Below are 15,325 nucleotides of genomic sequence, written 5' to 3'. Positions count from 1 at the left end.
GAGCGGGGCGCCCCCCAGCGGGGCCGGAGCACACGGCCGCGGCCAGCCTGCGCGGGGGGCAGAGAGGGAGGAAAGGCCTCTCCTCTCCCAGCGGGTGCGACCTGCCCGAGGTGCCAGCGCTGGGGATTTCTGTTCTGTGCGACAGCCCCGGGTTGGACTCAGGCTTGGAGCAACCTGGTCTGGTGGAAGGTGTCCCTGCCCATGGCAGGGGGGCTGGAACTGGGTGATCTGTAAGGTCCCTTTCAACCCAAACCGTTCTACGATTCTATGACTGCGATCTGTTTTAGGGAAGAGACCTTACCTGCAAGCCCACCATACCTTGTAACTCACTGATTTTATCGCAATAAAGTGCCCCATCTGCTTTAGGGAGCCTTTGAATGAGAGAAACGATGCTCATATTTAAGCACTAAGTACCCCCCGACTTTGCCAAACATCCTCGCTGTTACGGATTGCATCACGTTGACTCTTAACTTGCCTATAAAACATCCTCGGCTAACTTAACGCCTGTCTGGAGTCTAAGCACACAGCACACACATCCACACGTACTCTTGGCCTCCCCCCCACAGACCCGCCCTTCTAGGAGCAACTCTTACTTCTAGAACAGATGAGTGAGGCCTAGAACAGAGTTAGAAAACGCTACTAGCAGTGGTGTCAGTATCCACTGTGTTAATAAAACGCATGCGTGCACACAGCTAGACTGCCACGTTGGGTACCTAGGCTGCCTTTTAGTAGCCACCACTTCCAAACCAGTTAGCCAGGCAAATCGGTACCATTTGCTAAGAACCGTTTCCTGCTCTCCTTCACATGCCTGAAGATACAAAGAAGAAAACTCCAGGTTTTCATGAGCAAACTCTTCCTCACCTCCTTCTCCGCCTCTCCTTTCTATGAGCCTGCTAAGGCTTTGCTTACGAGCTCTGTGAGGTCGATGCCACGCGCACAGTACCAGCACTTTGGGGCAGCTTCCAGGGCGCGAAGCATCTTGTCCTAAAACGCGACCCGAGCCCTCCTTACAACCGAGATACCCAGAAACTGCAACAAGACAAAGGACTGATCACTACGGTAGCAGCTAAGCCCTTTGCCCTACAACTCCTAACCCCTTTCCCACAAAGTTTATCTCCCAGCTCAACTCTTCCCCTGCCCAGCTTCCAGAGTTCTGGATCTCGTATGCTGTTTGCACATCACAGACAAAACCTGCTCCGTTCACTGAAAAGATGGCTTTATTTTGGCCTATCATCCATGTTTAGTAAAACATGTAAGTGACCCATTGTGGAAATGCACACCGTCGGTCTGCCTGGCTGAACCATTTGCAGATTTACAGACTGCATTTTAAGGTAATAGCTAAAATACTTATTTAATTTAGCTAATTAACAGCCAAAAATCCAAAGCACAGAGGAAGATGCGAATGGATCTTACAATTACTTACCAACAGCAATGGGCAGTTAGTATGAGCTTGATCCAAACATGTACAGATTACAAACTATCCCAATTATACTCACGTATTAACAAGACAACGGCGGGGTGCGCACATAAAAATCTCTTCCCTAGTGAAGACAAAACCACCGAGGGCAGCCCAAAGGAGAGAAATCAGATCTAGTAAAGACAGAGCCCCCGGCGCCTGGCTGCTGCTCAGCTGCTAACAGCTCTGTGCTGCTTCGCCGGGGAGCCCGGGGACCTTGGACGTGTGCCCCCTCCAACTAAAACTTCTTTTGTACACACTGTAGGGCCTGCAAATCTACTTGGCACCTCGCTGCAGATGCCGCATTAATCTTGACAGTGTGGTTTTTTTCAGTTTACTGGGAGGAGGAAAGTGAATTTGAACAGTTTTTATAATACATCTTTTTTTCTAGCATGTATCTCCTTTAGCAAGTGCAGTGCATTTTAGTGACTACATTAACAAAGGCTAGAAGTACTCCTTAAGCATGAGTACACAATCTTTCCTTTTCTAATTTTGATAGAACTGTTTTATAGTTACAGTTTTATAGTTATAGCAGCATATAAACTTTTTTTTTCTCCCCATATGCCTTCAATTTACATTGCTTAGCTGATACGCTCAGCCAAGCTCTCGCACCGCCTCTGAAGGTGTGGGATGGAAAGCTCTGTGGGAAGAAGCAAGAGAAGGAACTCCCTCCCGTCCTCCTCTGCCCTACCTGGATAGCACCAACTGTTCCCTTTCCTCTCATGCAGAGAAGAAACAATGAGGTGAACATCACCGTCCTAGGAGGGGGGGTATCTATTATGCGGGATAATCAAGCACAGGAGGAGGCACTGGTTACAGAAGATAAGCTTTCAAAGCACGTCCCACCTACATTCTGCTCTCAAGTCAGAGATATGCATGGCTGAGGCCTCTCGCAAATTAAGCCTTCTCCACATCAGTGGAACAAGGACATCAGTTTAAAACCTTCCTGCGCATCAGGACTTACTCAGCAAGCACAAGTCAGGCTCCTGTGGAGCTGAAACAATTTACAGTTTCCTTCCTTAAGAAAGGCTTGCACGGTACAGTCAGGACCAAAATAAATGGCCAAAACTTGCTTACTGCCCCTGTGTTGACAGCCAGCCTGAATGAACCCTACCATGGAAGCCTCCCTTCCTCCTGCTCAGCAAGCCATCCATACTGTGTCAAACGGATTAAAAGAGCGCTGAACAAGACCAAGAAAACATCAAACATGGAAGGGCAAAAACTACCAAAGCGCATGAGTGGAACTGTGTGGAAAGTAGTACCACCTTCTTCTGAACTCAGCACCCAAGTTCAGGAAACGCAACCAAGAACTCATCCTCCTCCTTCCTGTGTTACAGTCTGATGAGTGTTTCTCAGTTGCCAAGGTTACTTAATTTATCAGGAATTAGAGATCAAGCTCCACAGACGTATGTACTTGGAAGACTTCAGAACGATCTTGTTACTACTGCAATAGAAGGGCTTAAATATGCCACAGTTTTGTGGCACACCGTATTTCTCTGCATTTTGATGCAGGGGTGGTACAATTCTTCTAAAAACTTTATCATGAAAATGCTGATCTTCAATGAATCAAAACAGTATTGAAAATATGAAATGTTACTTATCGAACCTTATCAAAAAAATCACCTATAAATACTTAATGTTGAAAGCATCAGAGAAGTTTCCAGAGACTACTTTGCCAGCCAGAGAGCGACGCATGCTGTTTAAAAGTAAATCTGGGAAAAAGATGACACACAAAAGAGAAACCTACTTAGAATATACACTGTTTCCAACCATGTTTCCGAATGTTATCAATAAGTATTATGCAGCACGATCAGCTAGCCTTAGCCCTTCAAATCTTTTCCTCATGACTAATAAAGAGGCTAGTTAAAAACATTGATGTTTTCAAACCTCGTCCAGCTAGCCCACAGACCCCTCACCTAGTCAGATGCTTGACTAGCCCCATCTGCAAAAGTAGAGAGGCACAGTTTCAAAGATCAAAGAGTTTTCAAAAATGAAAATTACTTTTATTTTCACTTTGATAACCATAAGACTACAACTGTTCAACAAGGTAAACATAACAGTTATACAAAACATATGTAAATATTTACAGACTTAGCTGTACAAAATAATTTAAAGTTTACAAAAGTTTCATGCAACCTCTTGACTGACACAGTCTAGGAAATCTCCTTGAAGAAGCATAAAAGATCTTTGAATTTATTTATTTGTTTAATGGGTCAAAAAAAGGATGCTGCAACGCTTCATCAAGAGTAATTCTTTTGGCTGGATCGTATTCCAGCATCCTGCGAACAAGGTCAAACAGACTTTGATGATCTGTGTCTTGGCAATGCATGAATTCCTGAAAGAAAATAAAGGAAGCATTTTAGAGAGATCTTTCGCAACTTTCACAACAAAGTAATAAAAATGTTGTCTCCTACCTTTAAAGGTTTACAGCGTCTCCTAACATATCGTCCTGCAGAACTGTGTTCATCCCAGTCCAATTGGTCATGGTGAAAATAATGCTTTCTGCATGATGAGGAAAACAATTTTAGGATATTGTCAGTGCATAAAGTGGGCAGATGCTTTTCTAAGAAGTTCTTAAACACCACAAAACTCTCCTGCATCTCTCCCCACATTTGGCAGCTAAGGTCTCTTTTAGCAAATATTTATTCGGAGATCTGTTGCTTTTATATTACCATTGTCATAATATTTAGAAAACAGGTCCTTCAGTATTCCAATCAACAAAGAAGCCACTGAAAACATAATTTCCATTAGTGACATTTAAAGAGATAGATTCTTTCAGGTGTTCCAAGAGAACAACTTGGTCTCGTTTGCTAGTAACGGAGAGACAGCTTGTCCATCTATTCACTTTGCAAAAACATTTCTTATAAAATCTGCAGAGTTTCAGTGGTTAGCAACTATTTAACAAAATCAGGTATTCCCAAATGCCTTTAAAAAGTGTACTAGAAATACATGAGACTACCAGTGCAAATAAAAGTTCTGGCAAATCCACCTCTCAGCGTCACATTAACACTGCTACATAAGTACATTTTATTTTTTAAATACTACCTGACTCTATTCCAATTGCAACTTTCCAATTTTTTTTTATTGTTTTTCAAAATACACTATGAATCAGCTGGACAACTGTAATAAACTAAATACAATACCAACTCAGAATTACTGGAATTCTACTACAACAGGAGTTACAGGATTATCTCGACTAGCTGGCAAGAGGACAATTTATTTCAGAAAGAGAGGGGACCATCAAATCTCACGTGCTCTGGATTTTGGACATATGGGGGTTAGGGGAGAACCCTGTGCTGGCTGCTTCTCCTTGCAATGGAAGTAGGAAACCTCTGCTGCACATAGTTATCTTTGAGGAAGAGAGAAAGATCACTGAAGCACATGTCTGAGCAATATGAAGGGACAGTGGAAGAGGCTGGCAGACGTATTAGCAAGACAGGACCCTCTTCTTCCTCTCAATATAAATCTTCTGATGACAGCAGGTTCCTTATTCTCACAGTTTACAGAAAGACAGGTGTCTAATACCGTTCCGGTGACCATGCCAAACTTCGCTTTAAAGACTTAAGAACATTCATACTCAGTCACTGTTCAATAAGCTGGCATTTCAGTTGCTGGCAACTCAGACTAAAACCAGAAGAGAGGACTACTGTCGACTATTTAATTCACCCAAATCTGACACAATTTCTTGCAACAGACCAATAGGTAACAAGAAGCCTGGAAGTCTCTTTGTTGAGCTGCAGAAGCTCACAGCTAACAGTGGAAGCTTTAAAATTTCTCTTATAATAGGAAAATGTTAGGCAACTTACTTCTGCGATGAACTTACCTGGATTTCTTGATCATGTGAGTTGGCAGAGGCCCTAGTATTCTTTCCATCATTGCCAAATGTTCTTTACTGTCGTGCGTCTGTGTGGAAAAAGCAATGTATGCACTTATCACATTTTTCTACTATCAGCCACTTGGTACACAACACTCATCTACAAACAAGGTGTCTGGCAGAGTACCATCACAGTATCTTTAAACATTATCACCTTAAATTACTAAAAACAGATTATGCAATGCAGCTTGTTATACAACACTTTCCACAGTTAAGACAGCCCCTGAACAACAGAGTTCATAAACCAAGTTTTGTCCGAGTACATTTTCTTTACTCTGAATTCCAGCAGTATCTTCAGACTCTAGACAGGCTTCATCATCCAAAAAGCCAGACTGATTAACTTAAATAGTCTGAAGGCGATATCCAAGACATCACATTTTCCTATACGCATGCTGTTTTTACAATCTCATCTGTATAATCCTTAAAAAGCCTGTGAGGTTATGTTTTTTCCAGTAAGTTGCGTCCACATCATTAAAAGACCAAAATCAGTACTCTGTAACAAAAACGTTCAATTTAACTTTATGTACATACCTGAAACACTGTAAATCCCAGGTAATACTCAATTAGAATACAACCAATGCTCCAAACATCACAAGGCTGGGACCATCCCAGTGCTGCAAAATATGCAAAGTTTATGTTTTACTTTCTATTACATTCTCAAAACCTGTAATCCACAAAGCACAAGCCCAGTTTCCGTGCGTTTACTGATGCCCATTTTCCCCCTTGACACCTCTGCCCAAACCTTGGTGGGAGAAAGGGGGAAAGGAACATGTTTGGACTTCTGTTTTCAGAGTATTTCTTTTACTGTTTACTTTCAAGAATTCTAACACCACTATCTGTCAGAGATGACTGAATTATTAGAACCACGAGCAACTACTCCAGTTTATGAAGTAAAGACATCTGAATGAACTGTAATTAACTGTCAGAAGGTTTAAAAGTCTTTACTGACCTAAAATAACCTCAGGAGCTCTATAATGTCTTGTAGACACCAAGGTGCTGTGATGCTCATCATCAAAAGTTGCACTTCCAAAATCAACGACTTTGATGTCTGTGTTTTTTAAAGTGCGTTCATCTCGCTTCTGCAACAAAATCAAAATGCTATTTGTTAGTATTTTTTAAAAGCACGCTTAGGCAAAAGGTATCCATCATATTACCTTTATTTATCTTCAAAATACTAGTTAAAATGCTAAAAATGAAACCTATGTAATGAAACACTGCTTCCAAATACATTCTTTCCTATTCAGCTTGACCTCCAAGAAAGAGGAGCTGGTAATGAAGTCATTTAATCTGAATACTCAAAACAGCTGACTAAAGACCCTTCCCACAGTGACAGAGCTCCTTTCCTTTTTTGTCAACCTTCAAGTTAACTTCAGTTACTCATTATCTCTGTCTTGGTTTTGTCTGTCCATTGGTGCACACATTTATACAATTTCAGCTCTAAAATAAAAAAATAAAATCAAGCCTTATGCATAAACTAGAGGCAGTGAAGTCCATACCGCTTTTCTGTCTCTAAGAAGTTTTTATACCTTGAAAAACAAGCAGCAACATAAAAAGAAACTTGTATTTTTGCCAGTGCTAGAAATGATTTATGCAGACAAGTTCTCACCCTAATATCGTGTGTCAGTGTTTTCTCAGATTTAAAAGGAGGACACTGGTCAAGAACAGTCCTATTCAGGGCCCATGCCAATTACAATGCTGCCCAATGATCAACATCACATGCTGATGGCAAACAGAAAACTCATCTTCCCTATTAAGCCAAGGACTGCAAAACTGACAGGCACTTCAGACTCCAGGGTAATCAGACAGAAAGCAAGATCTGACATTCCTCTCAAAGCACAGGGACGCTTTAAAGAAAGGGATTCAAATGGCTTGAGAAATATGAAGGAAAACACCTGGCTAAATTCAAATCCATTAACACAATGCTCCTGATGAATGCCAGAACTTCACTGAAGAGCAAAGAACTTAACTAGTGATCAGATGAAACAGTTTAGTCTGAATCAGAGCAAAGTTACCCACTTAGCAGAAAGTCAGCAGATCTCAAAGAGCACAAAAAAAAATAATCTAGGAAACATAACTATCACTTGACCTTTCTACACATACTTTTTTTTAAGAAAAGTTCAGATGAAGACAGAAGTAGCTTAATTAAAGTTGGGAGAAACAGAGAACAAACTTACCATCTTGGCATTGTACTTCACTATGTAATCAGACTCCACAAACAAGATATTTTCAGGCTTTAAATCTGTATGAGTTAGTTTATTATGGTGCAAAACTACAAGGAAAAAAAGAACAGTATTCCATAATTAATACATTAATTCTCTAAAAGAGGAAAGAAAAAAAGAACATAATTGATAAGAGTATTGAGATTTACTTACAGTTTATAGACTGGCAAATTTGGTAAGCCATGTTCCTAATGTCATTAATATGAAATGGCAGAAAGCTGTTTTCCTTAATAAAGTCGTAAGTACTAAGTCCCAGTAGCTCAAAAACAATGCAAACATGGCCATGATGATCAAACCATTCCAGCATCTGGACACAGCGGCTTAAAAAAGAAAAAATTATAAACAAATGAAAACTCATTTATTGAATAATTATCTTCTGCAAATCCTTAGTACACTGACTATTCTAATTTTATACTTACAAAGTGCTGCTGGGATCCATGGTGTTTAAGTGTTCCAACACCTGTATTTCTGAACGGGCTGCTTCCCGGTATCTACCAACATTTTTCACAATTTTAACTGCTACATGCATTCCTCTCCTTTAAAAGAAAGTAAAGCATCACAAACTGAATCAATTGTGTTAAATAGCTACAACCCCAAAGCAGGCCAATTTTAATAAAAGAAACACAGCAAGATAAAAGGTCATAAAGAATTATGAGTTAGATTAGGGGAATTTGACTTAAGCACGTGCAGTTAACCAGAACTGTTCTTATAAAGCAATGTAATACCAATCTTTCCTTTCTCAAATACTCATAGCATATGCTACATTAACTACTTCCCAGCCTTATTATCTCATCTAAGGTAGAATACACATCAGGAATCCACCTACAAGATGATTAAAAAACAATTAGCAAAGTTCTCATTTGAGGAAAGCACTACAAAAGTCTGACCTTTTTTCCAGCAACTTGGACAACTTGTTCTGGCTCTTTTCCAGTGCTCCTAAGGAATCAGGGGAATTGAATAACTTCTGAAGTTTAGATTCTGAGTATTTTGTACTAGTGAAAACTGACCTGCACTTAGTCTAACACACAAACTGTAAGGCTGTTACTTAAATGGAACACAGATACACATAGTTCTTTCTATTCCATTCACTCTCAGACAATTTTTAATTGTCTCTGTAGAGCTATTTAGATTCTAATGACTTAAGAACACTGCCTGCCCTCACAACACGATCTCAAGCTCCTGAACAGACTTAACTTGTGAAAAGACAGAACAAACCAACCAAAGGCAGAGGAAAAAAATATTAGAACCATGTCACAGATATAAAACATATAGTTACAATCACCTTTTACTAACTGATTAAAACTCCTAGCACATACAGAAGTAGTAGAAATATAATAATTTGCTTCTCCTCCACCAAGCACGTCATCACACAGAAGTAACCATGCCACCAAAAAGGGACTGGATACTGGAGTACTGTGCACTCAGAAAAACTTCAAAAGGATAATTCTGATTAGGGAGACTGAGGAAAGAAATTTAGAGCTCAACCAATTCCAAGCAATTGCTTTCACTAACAACCAAAACCACTTTCTCAGCATCTCACTGCGTCATCTTCTAAAAGTCAGTCTCCTAAATCAATTCTGTACTCTTTACATAACCTCACATTCTCTAGTCAATGTAACAGCACTTGTAGAACCAACAGGAAAAGCAAAACATAGCTCTCCCTCTTTAAAAAAGGCAGATGGCATCTACTTTGTCATCAACAGTTTGCATGATGTGGTTATACAACTTATATATATATAAAAAAAGTATACTTATAAAAAGGTGTATTTTTGAAAGAAATCCTTTCCAGGCAGATCTTTCCCAAGACAAATGTGGTTAAGTAAGTTTATAGTTAAATTCTCAAAAGCTTAGAGAAAAAAACCCCGAAGTATTTCTCTATATACTATCTTGTATAAAGTCAGTATCATCTAAGGGTCTTTCACAGTGCAACAAAAGAAACGAAAAACATTTCTAGTATTGGAAGAGATGACTGAAAAACCTCATGAACAATCAGGGACAGATGTGGTATCACCTGAAAACCCTTAAAAATTTTTAACTAGAAATCAGCATACAAGGTAGCTCTCAAAAACAGTATAATATCTTTCTTAAAAATATACTGCAACGCTTTATTTGAACTTTCTTTATAAAATATGTCCCCGTTTTAATTTCTGAGCTAAGTAGTGTCTTTTGTCATGAGATCCGCTTATAAAGATAACCAACACTTACATATCATGATCTATGCACTCCACTACTTTTCCAAAAGCTCCTTCTCCTAAAGTCGCAACAATTTCATCTAAAAAGAACAAATACAAGTTAGAATTATAAAACTACTTAAATAAGAATTAACATTATTAATGTAGATTTTAAAATGTGCCATTACAAAAGCATAATTACTTTAAATCTCAGCATCTGAATGCATTATTTTATTGGACAGGTGTCATGAAAACAGTTAGCCAAAAAACTATCCCTTGTTCTAATCTCAAGATTCAAGTTCATTTACTAATTGGAACTTTTTGAACACAGTATTTAAATTCTACAGAAAAGAAGATATGCAAAAAAAACAAACAAAAAAGCACAAAAAAAAACAGAACAAAAAGAGCAATGAAGATTTCTTTAGCCCCCCTCCTCTGACATACTATTCTAAACAGATTTTTTGCTGAAAAGTTTTTAAAAAGTGTTGAAAAATGTTCTATACATCTTGCTCTTAGAACGTCTCCACTTTCACAGATCAGGTGACCCTCCTCATCATCCTCTACACTCCTGGATCTTTTCCTTCGGTGACTCTTCTGGAAACGGCACCAAGATCGTCCAGCCAATCAATATATCAGAGTGAATTCAGGGCAGAATACGCAATTCATTCAGCGGGGAGATATTCAGGCATTCAGTTACACACCAGGCCACGAACAGTTGGCAGGAGCAATTTCAAATTCAGTCCCCAGAAATTCACAGGGCACAGTTTATGTTACAGAAGAAAAACATGGCAAGGAACAGATTTTCAGATAAATACTTAAAGTGATAAAGCAACAGAAAAAACAACACAATTTTGTCTCTCAAACAGTGGCTTAACTGAAGACAGATTAAGAATGCAACATCACTATTTCTAATACTTTGCTAGCAAACAGCAAAAAACAGCTTTTATTTACATATATCTAAGCTTACAGTCAGGTGAAATGTTTCTATTTAAAACATACACTTTATATAATCTAAACATAAAAAACTACCAAGTAATTTTACTTCCCTCATATTTAGAGAGAGAAGAAAAATTATTCTAAGTCATTAATTCGCACTGTATAATCTAACACAACTTGCTGGTTTTTATTGCAGAAATGTGACATAAAACACCTGGAGCTGAAGATGTATCAGTGGGCATCATGTCAATACTGAGAAATTCAGAGAGCATGCCTTCAAAGGCGGCAAGCAGCAAACTTATCCTATCTTCAGTAAGACATTAGCTGCCATCAGCCAGGCACGTAGCTTATCAAAGTTTTCTGGAATCAGGCGTAGAACTGCAGAGCTTGTTCTTGTCAATTTACCAGACATGCACGTTTCATAGTTCCAATTAAACTTACATTAAAAAGGCATGTCACTTCAATTAATTTTAGTAACAGGATGTATGGCAACTCACAGTCTACTTGAAAAAACATAGTTCACTATGCTGCAAAACTAAAAAGTGACAACTGTACTTTGAAATAGGGTAGTTACCTGTTTTCAATTCCAAGATAACATTTTTCAGATCAAACCCAGTGATCTTAGCTACCAGCCACCTACATTCCCATTGTATAACTAGCATTGATGATAATCCCACCCCCCACCCAACACTCTGATCCAAAAGTCTCAAGTAAGAACATATTCACATGCTCACAAATGGACTTAACTACAAATCCTTTTTTTAATAATACAGTATTTCTTAAAGTACTGTGACGAGGAACTGAAGTTCTAGCACTCCCTTAAGAAGTCTATTACCACTAATTCATGAATAATAAAGTTAAAAATTACTCATACCGAATGCGATTGGTGACTGGAGCAATGATGTCTCTTATGCTTCCTTTTATGACTACTTTTCCTGCTCCGACCAGAGGATTTGCTATAGTGATGATGGTGACTCTTTTCATAGTCTCTGTGATAATGCCTGTGGTCATATACTTCACAGAAGTCATTTCTGTATTCCTCAACATATCTCCGGTCATGATGGTCTCTTTCATTTATGGCTCTATCGTCCAAATAATGACTGAAAATATATTTTAAGTGAATGTTCTCCACTTCAAAAACTTGAGGTTCCAACAAGACAAGTGACTTGAGCTGAGTTACAGAGTTACATAGTATCTGTCTTTACAAGAAGAACGTTTTCTAATTGACTCCCTCCCCAGAAATAGTGGGGGAAATAGTGGAGCTTTCGATGTTACTTTATTAGAAATCTAACAACACTGTCAGTCTCAAATACATAGCAGCCATCCACATGAACAATATATAATCCGTCCACAGTTTGCACAGTAAATAAGAAACTCGGACTCAAAAAGGAGAAACACTTCCTAAAATATACTGAGCAACTCAATTACAATCTCGAAAGTCGCACGATAAAACACTCTCAATACAGCAATAATCTCCTTTTATGCTTTCAAAGTTTAAAAGTGTTGAAAAAGAAAAATAAAACCTGGTGACTGAGAGAAGTAGCATTGTTCTTAGTGCTCTGCATTAAACACTAAAACCCTCAGAGAGTATCTGGATCAAGGATCTTCTGCACTGAAAAAAAGCCTTTCAGAAAGCTACTGAGGCAAAGAGCCCCCATATTGCTGTACACCTATCCCTTCCAGCATTTTATAAACATGAGTTGAGCTTCTTTTAAAAGAATTTCATGGGATCTTCTCAAGGAAAAAGAAGAAGAAAAAAAACCAAACCACAAACCAGAAAAAACCACATCTTTCCCGTGAAAGCAGCATGGGAGAAAAAGCAAATCACCTCCAAATTAGTAAAAGAAATTCATACTTACCGTTGTATTAAATGATTAAACAAACCCTTTCTTCCTTTTGTTCACATTAAATAAATGAAAAGGCTTACTTTTTACTCGAAATTTAATTTTGAATGTATTCAATACCAACACTTAACTGACCACAGTGAAACAAACATTCACTTGTTTTTATTAAAGAACTTCTATTTAATGGTTCAGGTTCTGTGTTACAAAACCAATTACCTCTTAAGCTTGTCTTAAGTGAGCCAAACCTTAAGGAATAGCCAACTTTGTGCACTCAAAAACTCTTATCCTGAAAACGTATTTATTTTAGACATGGTAAGAAACATTAGCACTACTCAATACAGACTCTTATACCTTTCTGAAATGTGATTCGGTTTATAGTGCTTGCTTTCTTGTCCACTGCTGTGGGACCTTTTCCTACGTTTACGGCTGCTACTGTGCTTTCTTTGATCCCAGCTCTTTCTGTCGTCCCATTCAGGACAATGAGATTGTTTTGAGTGCCGCATCTGCCACTGAAAGAAAAAAAAAACAAAACACAAAACCACCACAAATCAACAAAACCACATAAAAGACAAAAGCATTACACTGGTATTTGTAGATGCAAGTCAACTACGGCAGTCTGATCAAATACGACAGAACTAGAAAGAACCATTTCCTCAAATAATTCTTCTTTCTCAGCTTCCCCCACATATTATTTTTGTTTGGCGAGTAGACAGAGCTCTCTCATCCTAACACTGTAACACTGTTATGAAACACAAATCAAGATTAAATAGGCCAACTCATTTTCACTTAATAACTTCAAACATATCATTAAAGCCCGTTTTAAATAAACTCTCAAGTGACTAAACAGAACTATTTCCTTGAAGAGTCTTCTGTGAGAGAGAGACCTTAATCTTCAAACATTCTCTCTGACAAAACCTGGATTTAGTTCTTCATACTATATTGTATATAAGTTACTACATGAAAGTCAAGTATGTACAATCAGTCTAAAAACTTCTCACAAATCTATTTCCAGATCGCTGTTAGACAGTCACTTTTTGAAGTTTTAGCAACAATCACAGTGAACTCTGATGTATTAACACATAACTCTCTATTACTATGAGCCAAGCCACAATTTTTGAACCCTATCAGCATGCAAGTATGTGGGTGTTTCACAACTCAGCTGATTTGCCAAAGACAAAACCCACCAGCTTCCGTTGCTGGATGTTATATGCAGGAATTCTGTGTTCAAACAGGTACACACACAACTGAAAAAAAGGAAAGTAAAGCAGAGCTGCAGAATTAAGACTATAACAAAGCCAACCAATATTTGTTTACTCTTTCTTGGCAGGAGTTTTTGAAAATAAGAATAAGCTTACAGATGTATTTCAGTATATTCTGAAGAATGAACTAACAGGACAAGAAAAAGTTTCCACAGTAAGGGGGGACAGCAAGAAAAGTAGCTTAGAAACAAAGACAGCACTTAAAAAAAAAAAAATCATGATTGTGTAAATTTACACAAAACAATTTTAGTTGCCTCTATATCAAATGAAGGCATTTAAGGAAACTTTTAGAACATGTAAATGTCAAGGCTGTTCTGAAAAAGAGGTCTTCTGGTACTTTCATAATATCTGTCACAGGCTGGTAGTTCAAAAAAACACAACAGACACCTGCACCAGTGCTTTTTATAGAAATCTGTTTTTAAAATACAATGCAAGCAGAGTAATAAACTGTGCAAAAATAAGTGACTGGTACACCCTTTGAGTCAGTCATGATCTAGGTCTCACAAAAATCCTATTCTCTTATGATACATTAATAAGAAATAAAAATACTGATGTATCAAATGACAAACAAAAATGCCTGAAAGATCAAGACAAGATTAAGGCCGATTATTGTTTCATTTACACACCTGAATTTGTTTTCTTACCTAGCTCCAAAGCCACTTTCCTCTATTTTCAGCCTACATAACTCAACTTATGAAACACACTCAGTTTTCAGTTATTCTACTTTTGAGGTGAAGAGTTCCCCACACACAGTTATAGGTGAATTGATGATTTTACTTATGACTGCCTTTTTTTTTTGCTTTCTTCCACATTTGGCAGGAGGCAGGCTGCACTAAGGCTCTAATAAAACAGCAATTAGTGTCATGTAGAGGGGGGCTTGGGGTGGAAGGATCTATATTTGACAGAGAAAACTGAAGAAAAGGTTTAGCTGAAGACTAACTGGTGCTTAACTCCACTCAGTGCACACAGAATTATTGGAATTAAGATGGAAGTTGCAAATTCTGTCCCTAAAAGAGCCAAGTAAACGCAAATGAGGAGGAAATTGTTAGAATCGGTCTCTGTGCAAGGCCCGAAGTGGCCACAATCCACGTTACAGGAGGAGCCACCTTAAATTTTTTTTTACTATTATGCACTCCTTCTAAATTTATGCACCGAAGCACTTATGTAATACTGACAGCTGACATGAGCATATGCATTCCTATAGCATGTGGTCCTAATCCATATCACAGGCCGTTTTCACTCCCACGTTTTGCCGTAACATTTCTCAAATAGGAGCCACGGACCTTTGTAAAAGATCCACACATAAAGCGCCCCATGAAGGCCACAAAAATCCTGCCGTAAGCTGCCTACACAGCAATTTCTAAATGTCTCTCCTCGAAAACTTGGCAGGCTGCACGGACTGGAGGAGGTCAAAGGCTTACTGCTTTGAGATGACCAAAGTCCGCCGGGCCAGGCCGATCTGAGCGTCTGGGGTACAGACACGCAAGAACAAGTCCTACAGAAGACACCCACTACCCCAAGGCCACGAAATCCACTTCCACGCCAGTCTTCCCTGGGAGGCCTCAG

The 15,325-nt window shown here is 38.7% G+C and overlaps 1 protein-coding gene across 3 annotated transcripts; it reads right to left on the bottom strand.

Annotated features, from left to right (window-relative positions):
* Positions 1 to 3,437: 3,437 nt before the first annotated feature.
* Positions 3,438 to 13,768, bottom strand: CLK4 (CDC-like kinase 4). Of its 3 annotated transcripts, XM_009700785.1 has the most exons (13): positions 13,685 to 13,768; positions 12,852 to 13,009; positions 11,531 to 11,756; positions 10,224 to 10,314; positions 9,755 to 9,821; positions 7,969 to 8,085; positions 7,703 to 7,869; positions 7,505 to 7,599; positions 6,280 to 6,409; positions 5,862 to 5,944; positions 5,280 to 5,359; positions 3,871 to 3,958; positions 3,438 to 3,791 (listed from the first exon to the last, which is right to left on the bottom strand). In XM_009700785.1, the coding sequence occupies exons 2-13, from the start codon at positions 13,001 to 13,003 to the stop codon at positions 3,654 to 3,656; spliced, it is 1,434 nt and encodes a 477-aa protein (XP_009699087.1). In that variant the 5' UTR covers positions 13,004 to 13,009; positions 13,685 to 13,768; the 3' UTR covers positions 3,438 to 3,653. The 3 variants fall into 3 exon arrangements, with proteins under 3 accessions (XP_009699087.1, XP_009699088.1, XP_009699089.1); XM_009700786.1 differs by lacking the exon at positions 13,685 to 13,768 and having other exon boundaries at positions 10,224 to 10,311; positions 11,531 to 11,736; positions 12,844 to 13,003; XM_009700787.1 differs by lacking the exons at positions 10,224 to 10,314; positions 11,531 to 11,756 and having other exon boundaries at positions 13,685 to 13,748.
* Between the last annotated feature and the right edge of the window lie 1,557 nt (positions 13,769 to 15,325).

This window comes from Cariama cristata, unplaced genomic scaffold (assembly GCF_000690535.1).
Source record: "Cariama cristata isolate BGI_N322 unplaced genomic scaffold, ASM69053v1 scaffold15445, whole genome shotgun sequence".
Classification (NCBI taxonomy): Eukaryota; Metazoa; Chordata; class Aves; order Cariamiformes; family Cariamidae; genus Cariama; species Cariama cristata.
This window is presented reverse-complemented; position numbering and strand designations above follow the sequence as displayed.

Bases quoted from the DNA above. Each gene is read 5' to 3' on its own strand.
- CLK4 (XM_009700785.1), bottom strand. From the start codon at position 13,003: ATGCGGCACTCAAAACAATCTCATTGTCCTGAATGGGACGACAGAAAG. The intron at 5,360-5,861 runs GTATGTACATAA...TTTTCCACACAG, and splicing joins TGGGATTTACAGTGTTTCAG to ACGCACGACAGTAAAGAACA. The intron at 3,792-3,870 runs GTAGGAGACAAC...ATTTTCTTTCAG, and splicing joins GACGCTGTAAACCTTTAAAG to GAATTCATGCATTGCCAAGA.